This window comes from Capra hircus, chromosome 11, assembly GCF_001704415.2.
Source record: "Capra hircus breed San Clemente chromosome 11, ASM170441v1, whole genome shotgun sequence".
NCBI classification, from domain to species: Eukaryota; Metazoa; Chordata; class Mammalia; order Artiodactyla; family Bovidae; genus Capra; species Capra hircus.
The window spans coordinates 4,666,940-4,681,968 of NC_030818.1; the positions used below are offsets into that span (position 1 = coordinate 4,666,940).

At 45.8% G+C, this 15,029-nt stretch overlaps 1 protein-coding gene across 2 annotated transcripts in view; it reads right to left on the minus strand.

The window, feature by feature from the left end:
- The window catches only part of AFF3 (AF4/FMR2 family member 3), a 576,000-nt gene that overhangs the window by 94,173 nt on the left and 466,798 nt on the right, over positions 1–15,029 (minus strand). For both annotated transcript variants that reach the window (XM_018054921.1, XM_018054920.1), the window contains one exon: positions 6,781–6,821. In XM_018054921.1, the coding sequence (XP_017910410.1) occupies positions 6,781–6,821 (41 nt within the window). The remainder of the gene's footprint in view (positions 1–6,780; positions 6,822–15,029) is intronic.

A 15,029-nucleotide genomic window follows, 5' to 3' on the forward strand; every position in this document is an offset into this window, starting at 1 on the left:
GTTTTTTCTCTAAGACTTTCTTCCTACTTTTGGATTGTTTTAAAAAAAATCACTCCATTTCCCTGTCCCAGGTGGCAGTTAATAGTGCGTCTCAATTCTACAGCATCTTTTAGGCGTGGACTCCTCAGTAGCGAGCCCCTGACCGTTAAGCTCTGCTTCCGGCGGTGGTCTGCTGCCATGGTGAACAGGCATCATTTCAGCAAGCTATTTTCTATTTTAAGCCCAGAGTTGCCATTTGTTGCTGTCATTCAGTCACTAAGTTGTGTCCGACTCTTTGCAACCCCATGGACTGTAGCTTTCCAGGCCTTCACTGTCTCCTGGAGTTTGCTCAGATTCATGTCCATTGAGTCGGTGATGCTATCTAACCATCTCATAGCGTATCAGACACCTTCCGACCTGGGGGCCTCATTTTCCAGTGTTGCCTTTTCATACTGTCCCTGGGGTTCTCCAGCTAAGAATACTGGAGTAGGTTGCTATTTCCTTCTCCGGTGGACCACGTTTTGTCCGAACTCTTCACTATGACCCGCCCATGTTGGGTAGCCCTGCACAGCATAGCTCATGGTTTCACTGAGTTATGCACCATCCTTTGCCACAACAATGCTGTGATCCATGAAACGGGAAGAGTTGCCATTGCTTAACCACAAAACACAGGACCTAATTCTCTCATTCATTTGTTCATCGTTTTCTTCATTCATCAGATGACTTCTGTGTCTCCTAATTGCCAGGAACTGTGCTAGGTGCTAGGGATAAAAAAAAAAAGCTAGGCCAGAAATGTAAGGACTATTATAATTATTAGTAGAGACAAAGGATCTACCAATGCTACTCTCTACTAAACAAAGTGCAGATAGAGTAAGCTATTAACATTTGTTAGACTATAAAACATGGCACGAACCGCCAGCCCCTGACCCCATCCAAGCCTGCCTGCTTCCTTGCTGCGTGATGGGGATGAGAGAATTCTACTCCTCATGAATCAGAGAACCTGGAGTACAGTCTCAGCTCTACCACTTGCTGTCTTGTGACCTTGCGTGACTCCATTGCCTGTCTCAGGTTCAGTTTTCTTATCTGTAAAATGGGTCCCTTCTATCTCATGGGGCTGCTGTGGGATCATAAAATTAGACAGTCAATGAGATGGGCTTTCTAAACTCTAGAGCTCTTTAAAGACGTTTTGCACGGTATCCCAAAGTGACTTTATCATAAGAAGCTGTTGCGTTGGAGAGACCGGGGACCACAGTGTGGCTCGAGGGCGAGGCTGATACTTCCCCTCCTGCTACTTTGTCATTTTACAAGTTGGAAATCTGAAACTTTCTCACAAGCCTCTCCTGCTCCCTGTTCAGACCCTTTGAGAAGAGCCCAATCGTCACCAGTGCCTGGCAATTGTGACTTTCTTCTCCCGATTTCAGGGACAGTGTGTAAAATGAGACCCGGAAAGTCACCCTGCGGTTCTGGCGGCCACGCCCAGTACACTCCCCTCCGCCTGACCAAGGTTGGTGCACGTGGCGACGGGTCAGGAAGGTGAGGCTGAATGCAAAGTGCACACCCTCCTGCCCCCGGCTGTTAGCACCTGCCCTCCCCTGCCCAGGGGCACCACATCCAGCCTTGCTTCCAGACGTGATCACACTCAAACCGAGGTGAGCCCTTCATTCTAGGTGAGTCCTCACTTACTTAATTTCATTATATTCTCCCTAATGGAAAGAGGAGAGTTGATGGGTGAGATTTATTTGAGGAAGGGCAAGACTGAGGCGAGCAGATGCGCGAGGCTAATGGGGGCTTTCTCTTCACAAAGTCAGCACCTCTGGACTCTGGACCGGGAGGCGCCGAGCGCAGGTGACAGGCTGCTTCTCCCCATGGCCCGCCGGCACCAGCCCCGGGCCCGCTGTGCACACAAGGTACTTCAGTGGAGCCTCGTGGTACCAGTGCATAAATCAACGGCAGTTGTTTAGATTCCAGTATAAATGGATCTTGGACCTGAGATACTGCCAGATGGGCAGACCAGGTTACAGTCTGGTGATGCATCTCCAAGGCTGTAAAAATGGAGCCATTTCTGGAGTCGCAGGCTGACATTTCAGAAGATGATTACATGCGCAATTTAACCATACGGCCATTCGTGTCCTCCTAGCCCCACGGCCTTAACAACTGTTTTCATGTTGGCTTTCTTGCTTGTTCCTGTTTTTTCTTCCCAAAGTTAAGCACAATCTTTCCCCTGCCCCCAACCGCCCAGCTTCTCATCTTTCTAGCTGAATGTGATTTATTCATATGAAATTATGCTCCATTTTTATAAAACCCAAGTTACTGCAAATGAAGCTGAAGGTTTCACAGAAAATATTAATTCCTGATCTACAGCTATAAAGCATCCTGGCTCACTCTGCAGCGGCTCTGTTGCTCCGAGACGGATGGAAGCGGTCCAAGGGGATGATTAACTTCTCAGCCCTGCCAGCTGCCTAGTACCCCTCTTGCCCTGGATTTCCAGATTGACCCCCAGCTTCTCTGCCAACGTGCAGTTGCTCAGCTTGATATATCAGACGAATCCTTTTTCTGATCACAGTTATCTACTATTCACTAGTTAGGAAGGGAAGCTAATAGTATTCAGAGGCACTTTCCATACCGCACACACACCCTGTTTTCTCCTGATAGCATTCTGCATATCCTCCACGTTACCAGTGACACGGCACCTAAGACGTGCCTTTAGAAATGACCCACTGGCCAATTAATCCCAATTCTTCTCTGCCTCTCTGTGCCCCACGCAGCACAATGGTCTGTAGGAAGAAGAGATCCTCGAGAGGCACATTATAAGAAGTGGGTAAGTAAGAAGGAGCATGTCTCTTTGCAAAGGGTGGTTTTCTGGTTTATCTTGTTGAGAACTTTGCCACCTCTTCCTGGCCTTTGCTTTTCCGTTATCTGGGGGCATTGGCAGGCCTCTGTAGTAAGCCAGCTGCTTCTCAACAGCATAAAACTGACAGATGAAAAAATCTGTAGCCATCAGGAGAAAAGAACAAAACCCACCTACCCCATCTTCACTCACCCTTCCCATCACTGCAGGTGGCACGGATGAATTGGGCCAAAGCCTGTCTGGACTTGGAGTGCTTGGGGTATTTTCGTTGAGCCATAAATTAAGCCCATAGCTCAAGCAAAACCAAAGAAGGCGACAGGTTTTTCTTGGATGTTTTTTTAATTTTAGTAATGGCAATATTACAGGTGTTGTTTTTTTAAAATATATTTTTGGCCACACAGTGTGTCATTTAGGTTCCTAGTTCCCTGACCAGGGATCAAACCTGCTCCCTGTTGCATTGGAAGTTCAGAGTCCTAAGCACTGGACCACCAGGGAGGCCCTGGCAATATCAGAGATTTAATTGATCAACGTTGTGTATTTATTGGCTTTCCCGGTGACTCTGCAGTAAAGAATCCACCTGCAATGCAGAAACTGCAGCCGAAACAGGTTCGATCCCTGGGTTAGGAAGATTCCCTGGAGGAGGGCATGGCAATCCACTCAAGTATTCTTGCCTGGAGACTTCCATGGACAGAGGAGCCTGGTGGGCTACAGTCCATAGGGTTGCAAAAAGTCTTAGCATGCAAGTGTTAAGAGAGCGTGACTTAGCACGCATGCCCATGTACTGATTACGGAGAACTCGCTGAACTTTAAAGCATTACGGTCTCAACTGTCAGATGTTGGGTTTCTGCTAAAATGTCCCTGGAAACCAGGAAGCTGGAACAACGAAAAGACAGACAAGACCGACCTTCAGAAAACATCCGGATGTCTTCCACACTCTGACATTCCATGTGGATGAGATTTCTACCTGACCTCAGACAGGAAAGAGCAAAGCCTGTCCTGTGAAGGGAGACTTTCTTACGGGGAAGCAGAGGACAACTGGCTTCCTACAGTGTAGACTCACACCCCTCCAACAACCCACAGCAAGTAAGCTACATTTCATGATCAGGCTGTTCATCTTGAGGCAAAACGACCCTGCTCCTGGATCAGATGTCCTGTGCTCACCAGCTAAATGGGACGGACATGGGATCACAAAGGGGCAAGTGAGCCAGACACCTCAGTGTCACTTGGTGGTGAGACACAAACCAGCCCGGGCTTTCTGTGCAACTCCTAATCCCAGCATTCAGGGAGCAGCCGCAAAGGCCCCAAAGCGCTTCTTCTAGAACAGAAACACAAGTGCCTAATCACCATGGAATTTTATATCAAGAGGTGATAACAGGCTGAAAAAAAAAAAAAAGTTTAGGAAACCAGAATAGTTTGTGTGACTGGATGCAGAAATGATTACCACCAGGCCGTAGGGAGTCTGAGGTGTAGGGGTTAGACCTCTACTTTGGGAAGGTCACAGCCTGGGGTTGTGGGGGGATTTTTACTCAATTCCATTCCCACCCTGAGGCAGTTCCTGCAACAAAAGAATTCTAGGCAAGTCATACAGCGGTTGGACCCAGAGTCACATTTCTCATTTTCTAGAAAAGGCTGGTTTACTCCACAGAATACGTAGCGTGACAGAAAATGATATCTGTCATGTGATAAGCTAGCATTCTCTAATTTAAGAAGCTGGAAAACACGAGTCCAGTTGATTCAGTAGGTCTTACAAGTCCTTATTTTGAAGAAGGGTTTTTTAACTGTATCTCCCAACAATGACAGATATTTCTCACTCATGGAAATACTCGTGTGGCCCTGAATTAAGAGAAAACATAGAACAGGAGGTGACGCCAACTCATTGCTCTGAAAGGCACCGGCTTCCTCGCACTTTGAGCAGGAAAGCTGCTAGATGTAGAGGGAGGTGCTCAGTTACATTTGAAGACAGAGAAATTCGTAAGACAAGCAGCGAGAACGGGAACCTCGGCTTCCGGGCAGTGGACTTTCTTCCTTACAGTTTCTGCACGTAGTGGTTATATAACAGCAAGGGCTAAGATTCTAACTTACGAGCCAATGACTTGGCTTCAGGGTAAGTTTTTGAGAAGATCAGAAAATGTCAAAGGTAATAGTGCTGCTCATCATGAAAGTCCGTGCCCATCTTCTACCCAGGACCGAGTCATGTGTCTTTGGGAAAGAAGCCTTAGAATACACCAGTCCTAGTTTCTGATGACTTGTCTTTGTATCCACAGCCGTATCTTCAAAGGGAGTCCATATTTTTAAAAAATAGTCCTTGATTCATTCTACCAAAGGCCATAAAGAGATTCTGTGTCTCTGTAGTCGTTTTATTGAAATGTAATTGATATACCGTAAAGTTCACCCATTTAAAGCTTGCAATTTAGTTGTTTTTATTATATTTACTGGGTTGTGAAATCATCACCACAATCTAACTTCACATAATTTTTATCATCCCATAAAGAAACCTTGTCACCACCAGCAATGGCATAACATTGTAAACTGTGGGCTTTCTCTTGCTTCTCAATGTGTTTTGTTGAAGGACTCACTTAAGAAGAAGAGTCAAAGGGAAAAAAGAAACACGTTGAGAAAAGGAATTAATGTGTTAGATTTTAAATGTGTTTTGATCCAGTCCCTCTCCTCCTCTTCCCAACAGACTCAGAGGTGGTGCTGCTGCTGCTGCTGCTGCTGCTGAGTTGCTTCAGTCGTGTCCGACTCTGTGCGACCCCATAGACGGTAGCCCACCAGGCCCCCCCCGTCCCTGGGATTCTCCAGGCAAGAACACTGGAGTGGGTTGCCATTTCCTTCTCCACAGAGGTGGTACAGTTACCAGCTTTTGCGAAAGTCACAGAAGCAACCCCAGAAGATGATGTGGCAGCCACTTTCACAGCACACAGGCTGGTGTGGGGAAGGCTTTTCAGCTGAAACCACAACACTACAGCTCAGCCTGCCACCACCGAGAAAATGCTTTTCATCTATGTGCATGGATAATTCACCTCAGGGACAGATTTTTCCTTGGAGAGGCACTGAACTGAGCTGGTTTACACAGGCAATTACTGCTCATTCCACAAAAAAAATGAACTGGGAAGGAAAGGAGTGGGGGTGATGGTAGCTAGCCAATGCAAGGTGTCTGCTAGCCTGCTGAGTGGGACGTCTCCTCCAGGTCTTTCTAACTTTGTAAGAACATCACTTGCGGAAGGAAAGGAAACAAGGCTTCGTCTTTACCACCTGGTAGTCTTTAAAATACACACAAACACACACCCCTTGGCAAATGAGAAATAAAAAAACCAACCCAAACCAGTAAATGGTCAAGTCTACTCTAGGAAGTAACTTATTATACATCCCCACTCAACTATCTTTATACAGCCTTATAGGCAAAGCAAGATGTGAAATACAGCTTGAGTATGTTTACTGATTAGGTTTCCATATCTCGTTCAATCACACAAGTCAGAAAAGACAAGCCAGAGTGAGAAGGAAAAAGTCAGGCACACAGGACTGGGAACTGGGTTCCGCGCATAAAGTATTTCGAGAGAGAATCTCATCAGAAGCCAGACAGCTCTTGGGGAAGTGTCTGAAGAGAACACCCCAGAATAAATGCAGTACTTATTGCTGAAAAATGAGCTCAGATCTCAACCAATCCCAAAGTTCAGAATTTACTGCACCATTCAGGACGCTCCTTCCAAGTTTCTTGTCTCCCGTTTCATCGCACAACGAGGGATTCTCCGTACTTTCTATGAAATACAGCACGGCGAGTTTTGCAGTAATAAACTCCACACATGCATGACGAATCGAGGCATGCAAAATGTTTAACATCCCAGTTCACAGATACTTTAGGGACAAAATCCGATTATGAATTATATGCCACAATAAATAGGGCTCAATGTTTCATAAAGCAATTTATAGTTCATAAAAATGACAAAACGTACCTGTCAGACAGAGTGTGGAGGGCCGTTCTCTGGGCTGCCTGCTGGAAGAAAGGGCAGAGATGTTTGTTTAATATTCTGGCTTTTAAATTATGTGCTCAATCAATACTTAAAAAAAAACCAACCCCGTGTCACCCACATATTTTGCCAAGTAGCCAAATATGAAACTACTAGTAACATAGTAGAGAACCCTTTTGTATTATTAGGAATATTAGAAAATGAACATTTCTGAAGTTAACTGAAGTCCCTCACCGGGCACACCTGCCACCAGGGGGCGGCCTTGAGGAGGCTGGACATGGCACCAGTCAGACCTATTTCATTTCCACTTCCTGAAATCATTTTTAAACACTATTTTATTCTAGTTTCCTGTAAGAAAAGGATCTGTTTTGGTTCCTCTGCAGTTACGTTCCCAACGAAGGTATAATTTTACTCCAAGTTTTCAGATTTATTGATAAAGTCATCACAACTGGATATTGGAACATTGACTGGCTTTGAGATGATATTAGGTGATTATTTATATGTTTTAGACACAGTTAACATAATTTCTAAAGAGTCTTTTAGAGATTCACATTGAAATATCTATGAATGCAATTACATGATGTTGGGATTTAAAAGAATATAACTGGATGGGAGAGAGAGGGGGTGGGCATATAAATGAAACGAGACAGCCTTGGGTGGGTGGCTCTTGAAACTAGGTGATGAGCACATTGGGGGAATATTACAGTATTCTGGGAAATTTTGTGTTTTAAAATGTCCATGATAAAAAAAGAAAAAAGAAAATAAGAAGGCCTCCACTGCTCCTTCAGATTCTCCCACTTTCCCACTCACTTTCCCTTTCCTGTTCTTTTTTTTCCTTTGCCCACTTGCCTTCCCCTGAATCTGTGGAAGGCAGAGAGCACACTCTCTTCTCTGATGAGAAGTCACACGAGGAGGGGATCAAAGTGTGGCCTCGAAGACCAAGGCCTCCTCAGGGTCCACACAGGAGACAAGGAGTGTACATGGTCCGTCTTCACTCTTGACCCAACAGGTGTCAAAGTTTACTGTTTATCAGAGACAATAACGTCTCCCGTGCTCTTCTTCTTCACAGGAAGCAGACAAAATAGAATCTTCAGGTTAGGAAAAAGGACACATCAGTACCATTATCCCTAGTACAGAAACGAAAGATACCCTCGGTGATAGCAGGATGTCCTTGGATCAGGCAGTCAGACCAACACTTACTGAATTCCTACTACACAGAAGATGACTGCCCTGGGCGCTACGGGGCACAAAGGCAAAAGCAGAAGAAGTGGTCACCGTCCTGGACAAGCTGCGTCTCCAGGGAGTTAGAATGGAGGTCCAGGGATGACTTGCAGACATTGATGAGATAACATGGAAATAAAACGGTGAAGGCTGTTGTATGGCGGAAGCCAGTCCAATATTGTACAGCGATTATTCTCCACCTTAAAGTATTTTTTTAAAAAAGGTGAAGGTAGGACAGAGCTAAGAAGGGGCGGACACAAGCGATGACTAACCACTGGTGCATCTTTAGACACGCAGTTGCATCCGACTCGTTGTGACCCACCGACTGTAGCCCACCAGGACTCTCTGCTAAGAACACTATTCCCTTCTCCAGGGGATCTTCCTGGCCCAGGGACTGAACCTGGGTCTCCTGCACTGCAGGCAGATTCTTTACCGTCTGAGCCACCAGGGTTCTACAGTGTGGGGAGCTGTTAACAGGTGCTCTGGGAATATCTGCAGAGTGAACGCCAACAAAGACGTCACTTACGGGGTCCTTCCCACGGAACTGTGGCCCGGGGGGAGCGGGCACTGCTGGTCCTGGGCTAGATGGCAGAGAAAGGGCCTGTCTGAGCCCCCAGCAGTGCTTCTCACCTGGGCTCCCCTCACCCCAGTGCCAAGAGTGTCTGGGTTTGAGGTGGGTGTGTTTCTGTGTGTCGCACTCACGCGGGGCTCACTACTGCCGTGTAGTGCCTGCCCCGAGGGTGCGAACGACTTTTAAAAGTCAGGGGCATCCCTGGTAGAATCAGAAACTCTCCTCTTAAAATGACAAAGGTGTCTCCGTGGAGACACTGCGGCAAAGTAGGAATGAAAGGCAGGTTTGAAAGCAAGAACCCAGGGAACACGGGCTCCGGGGCTGAGCACCAGGAACGGAAAATGATATGAGAAACTTAGATAAGTCTACAGGCGACACAGCCTCAGTGAGTTAGAAAAAAAGGTAACATCTGTTGAACTGGGAACGGAGAGTCTCATGCCCTGGGACAGGCTCTGCCTCTCATTTATATTATGGACCTGTATTCCGGTCCTCAACCCAGACCTTAGTTTTCAAACAGCCCTTTCCCTCCCCGAATGGACGCTGAGGGAGCCAGTCGAGGTCCAGGTCCTGGGGACAATCTGAGGGGCAGCTGCCCCTTCCTCCCTTCCTGGATTCCAGGTAGTGGAAGCCCGAGTGTCCTGGCATTCTAAGGGCACGCCATCCATTCAAGACGGGAAGCAAGAATGCGCGCTGTGCTCTCTCTTCTTGGGGACACGTGAGGGAGCGGAATGAGGCAGGGGGAAGAGGCGAGAGGCTGCTGGAAGGTCTGGAGTGCAGGCTCCCCCGGGACGCCTCAGAGGAGGCACATCCTTCTCTCTCCTCTCTCTCCTTCCTCTGTGAGGGCCGCCCCAGGGGCACATTCACAGGACACCCCGCCGGTGCCGGGCAGCCACTGCTGTTCCCTGGTCCCCTCCTAAGGGGGTCTCTCCTCACTCAGCAAGATGGCCTTCAGGTTGGAAGGTATCCCTGAAAAGAACTTCAGTCTCTACTCCTGTTTGGCTAAGTATACAAAAAAGCATCTGGGACTCCCCAGAGGAAAGACAGCGTATATTATTAGCACAGTCTCTCCACATCGTCTCAGTAGGAGGCATTGGAGACGGACTCTTCCTGGAATAACAAAAATCACAGGAGATGCGACTAAAAGTTCAACAGAAATCTCTCACATGGCATCTGAATTTTCCCCAGCCGTGGATGTCAATTTTTAAAAAATGTCTATTGATTCCTTTCTCTCCTGCCTGCAAATACTTCCCACTGGCTTTTGTGATAAGGAAAACACAGCGCTGGTTGATGTGCAGTCTACAGAAGATGACTTAAGAAGCAGAAGCAAAGCAAAACAAACCCTCAACAGAAAACTCAGATGCCCATCACTAGAATACCTATGAGTGGATGCTTCCCAGGTGGTAGTACCTGCTGAGAATAACTCCATAGGACTGATGTGGGCGAGGCCTCTAATGCAAGCTGAGCTGAAGCTGGGAGCTGCAGACAGACATGACCCTGGGACCAACAGGTCCTTCCAGGCTTAGACATCCTGCACCTAACCCAGGCACTCTGTAGTCCGTCCACACGACTGCCTGCACTGCTATTTTTAATGCCTACTTTTGATTGTGCTATTTAATTTGTAGTTACTCTCCATCATTAAAAACTTAACAGAAGATGGCTCATCATCCATCAAGAAAGGAGATGAGAATATATTAAATGTTTTAAATAACTTCTTGAGAAAAAAAACCTTATGGCATTAAAACTCTATGTTATATGTCAGAGCAAAGACCACCAACTTTATTTTTTTTTTACTGCCTTAAACTTTGGCAGTTGTATACTATTTTATTTTACTGTTGGAAAATAAGAAAATAAATAAACATTGGAATTAAACAGCAGAGAAAAATTACTTAGGTGACTCATGATTGAATGCTGAAAAACTACTCATAGTAAACTAGATGAATTGCCCACTTTCCTTTTCTTAAGACTCGTACATTACAGCAACCGTATTTCTCTCTTCCTAAATCATCATCTTCTCTTGTAACTTTCTTTTTATTTAGTTCTCAGCAGAATAGATTGAGAGGGTTAAGAGCATGCATCATTGATCTTTCCTGAGTTCATTACTCATGCATGAATGACTCTGAAGGGTAAGTCTATGAGTCAAAACAAGTTTTCTGCCAGAAATAATCATTTTCCAGCTTCTCTTCAAGAGATGACATCTTTTCTGTGTCTTTATTATAGGAAGCTGGTGCTTGGGAGCCTAATCAGTAGACTCACAGGTTTCAATGCACACTAGATGAGTTACCAGTCACAATCTGTTATCGACGGGAAGTTAAAAAGGAAATTAACTGTTCTTACTGTAACTGGGTCAAGTGGTGAACAAGTTCATGGGTACTGGAGTGGGGAGAAAACAAAGGGAAAAGACTGGAATTCAGAGAGGTCTCAGCATGATCCAGTTTCTTTCTTACTGACAGAAACAGAACTAACATGTGAGCAGAACCGTAAAGCAATCGGATGTACCTGTTATGTGCAGGTGCTGGGCTTGGCTTGGGTGACAGTCAAAATAGGCAAAGCTTTTGCAACACTGTACTTGGAATCTCCAGGTGAGCCAGACACAAACGGTTAGACACACAGAAGCATTCTAGATGGCGAGGGCTATGATCAAAGGGGACAGGAGCTGTGAACCAGAATGTGAAGGGTCCTTGTTTGGGATGAATGTACAGGGAAGGCTCTCTAAGGAGGGGTAAGAGTATTGAATGAGAAAAGTATGAATGCAGAGGAGGAAGGGACAACTGTTTAGTAGCAGAGGCCTGAGGCAGGCCTGGATCCCTGCTTAGTTGAAGAGCTACAGGAAGGTTGCTGTCAGGCACGTTAGTGAGCGGTGGGAACAGTGGCAGGTTGTGGAGGTCAGGTTAAGGATTTTGGACGTTATCCACAGCAATATGAAGTCACTGAAAGGTTTACATGAGGGGAAGCTGAGAGAAGGATGTACGGCACCTGCCTGTACATTCTTTGCAACTTTTGGTGAATCTATAATTTAAAGAAAAAAAGAGTAAGGAGAAAGGCAATATGACTTAAGCTTTTCAAATACCCCTCTGCCTTTTGTGTGGCAAATGGATTGGGACAGGAAGGGACAAAGTTGAAGGTCACTTGCAGCGATCTAGGTAAGGGGAGTGCATGGGAGCAGTGGAGATGGAGAGAGTTCATGGTACATTTTGGAGGTAGGCTTGAGGGAACTAGTGACTGACTGAATGTTGGGGGGGTGGGGAGCGTCAGGAATGAGTCCCAGGCTCCTGGCAGGAGCACGTGGCATGGATGGAGAACCACCGACTTGGACAGGCAAGATGGGGCAGAAGCAGGACAAGGGCAGAGTTCAGGTCTGGGTGTGAAAAGAACTCTAATTCGAAAAGATACATGCAGCCCAGTGTTCACAGCAGCACTGTTCACAATAGTCAAGACATGGAAACAGCCTAAATGTCCATTAACAGATGAATGGATAAAGAAGAAATGGTACACGTACATGATAGAATATTATTTAGCCATCAAAAAGAATGGAACTTTGCCATCGGCAGTAACATGGATGGACTTGAAAGGCATTATGCTTAGAGAAGTTATGTCAGAGAGAGAAAGACAAATATTGTATGATGTCACGTACACATGGGCTCTAAAAAATTCAAGAAACTAGTGAATAACAGAAAGGAAACACACTCGGATATAGAGAACAAACTAGCGGTTACCAGTGGGAGGGAGGCGGGGCAGGTACAAACGACTGGGTATGAGATAGGCTCAAGGAGGTATTGTACCCCATGGGGAACAGAGCCAGTGTTTGGCAGTAACTGCAAATGGAAAGTAACTTTTAAAACTGCATTTAAAAAATGCTAAGATCTCCCCACTGCCCCTCCAAAAGTTTGGATGTGCAAAGTTCCAGTTGCTTATGGGATGTCAAGAGGAGATGCTGAGTAGACAACTGGATTTGTGAGACAAAACTGTTAAACGCCAGTTAAGAACACAACATCAATCTGTTTTCGGCAAGTGACAATCCCAAGGAGAGAGACGGTTTGATTTTCTGGATCTGCATTTCGGTATTGGTCTAAGAGAAGCAGATATAGACTCCAGCTGGGGAGGACACACTTCCGTCTCTGCACTTCACGTGGGCATGACCTCCACCTGCTACACAGCATCAGGTGTATGACCAGGACAGTCAAGGAGGTGCCACCGCAGCAGCAGTCACAATCCCATCATGTCATTGTGTGAGGCTTGTCTCCGCATTTAATTACTCGAATAAACACGACCGCAGCTAATCTTAGTTCATCTGCGTTTGGCTGTTATTGAAGCAGGCTATGAAATTTACACGGACGCTCACCTCTTTCTAGGAATTCTGGCTGGTAAGGGCTTAGTATTTTCTTGCCATCCTTCTTCAAGTTGAAACTTGCATTTATTAACTTATTTCCCTGTTTAATTTCCTTCTACCTCTATTAGCACATTTTATGTTTCATTAACTTAATTTTTATGCTGTTGTTTTTCATTTTGGTCCTAGTTGATGACTGTCTTTAACTTTATGTTGCGAGTTTCCATTTGTTTTTTTTTCCAATCCATTTAGCAATATTTGCAAGACAAAGGAAAGAGTCTCTTTTCTTTTCAAGTAATAATAAGTACTTTACATTTTTAGAATTCTAGAAATGCTGTCTAGGAAGGGTTGCGCTCAGTGGACTCTGACCTTATCCTGTGCCCTACAGGGGTCAGGCAGAGTCAGGCGTGACACTATCATTTAGCATCCAAATAAGAACAGTTTTGAGAGTGAAATGGGATGCTAACCAGATGAGTATCAGGGACAAGAGGAGAAAATCCTGCTTTCTTGGGGCACAACATACGGTCACGTGAATAAAGATGACTCTACACATATAAACATGATCAGAATGAGCAGCATAGAATTTCAGGAGCTAAGGAACTTGCCAAAAAAACAAAAGCAAACACCTGAATCTGGTCATTTCTGGACAAACCACCCCGACGCTTGGTGTCTCTTTAAATCAAGTCGGTGCTTCTCCTGTCCTTCCTCCAGCTTGTGCTCTGTTTAGAGTCTGCCTACAACCGGAGGTCCTTTTGATGGAGACTGCCTTGACCACTCAGGCTCCTGTTGACCCTCCAGCTCTCAGAGCTCCTGGTCAGAACACGGCTTAGCGCTGGGTTCTATTCTTTCCTGGGGAACTTGCCATCTGCTTCACAGGAATTTTAGTCTTGGCTAAAACTCAAGTCCCCTGAAGATCACTAAAGGCAGAGATCTCAGCTCATCCTCACTCCACTGGAGACAGCCTCCCGCGGATGGACAGCGCCTGCAGCGGGATTCGAGATAGGATGTGAGTAGCAACTTCTAGTGATAACAAACGCTACTATGTGCCACGGCTCCGATGTCAGAGCTTTGCTGAAGTACACTTTTTCCTCTTAGCTGTATATTCTTTCTCTATTTTACTATCTTGAAAATCTAGGATATACTTTTCTTTAGAGAAATTTTGACTGGTTGTTTTAACTGCATAGCTTTGATTTGCATATGTCTACCAGGGATTACTTTGCCAACAAAGGTCCGTCTAGTCAAGGCTGGGTTTTTCCAGTAGTCATGTATGGATGTGAGAGTTGGACTGTGAAGAAAGCTGAGCACTGAAGAATTGATGCTTCTGAACTGTGGTGTTGGAGAAGACTCTTGAGAGTCCCTTGGACAGCAAGGAGATTCAACCAGTCCATCCTAAGGGAGATCAGTCCTGGGTGTTCATTGGAAGGACTTATGCTAAAGCTGAAACTCCAATACTTTGGTCACCTCATGCAAAGAGTTGACTCATTGGAAAAGATCCTGATGCTGGGAGGGATTGGGGGCAGGAGGAGAAGGGGATGACAGAGGATGAGATGGCTTGATGGCATTACCTACTCGATGGACATGAGCTTGAGTAAACTCTGGGAGTTGGTGATGGACAGGGAGGCCTGGCATGTTGTAATTCATGGGGTTGCAAAGAGTTGGACACAACTGAGCGACTGAACTGACCTGAACTGAACCAGGGATTTGATAAAGATAGCAACTGACACTTATTAGTACTTGTTATATCCTATGGGAAGTGCTGATTAGACATGATGATACCAGATGGTTTGCTGGATAACATTATCTTAAAATTTGGATTCTGTTACTGACACGCTGATCTGGGGGCCTATTTAAGGTTGGTGGCCATCCTAACTTGGCAATTCAAACCTTCTGAGAGGGATTAAGAGGCACTCTTGTCTTCACTGAGCATTTCCAGGACATTTTACTCTAGAGACAACTCTAGGAACAATGGTAACATTCGCCATGCGGCCCCTTCTGCATCCAGGAGGGGTTTCCATCACAAGAGAAGAGTTTGGGGCAGCTGCTAAGGGTTAGGAGAAAGAAGGGACGGTGTGTGGATAGTGTGAGCACATGCCCCAGGGGCTGTCCTCCAACCACAGT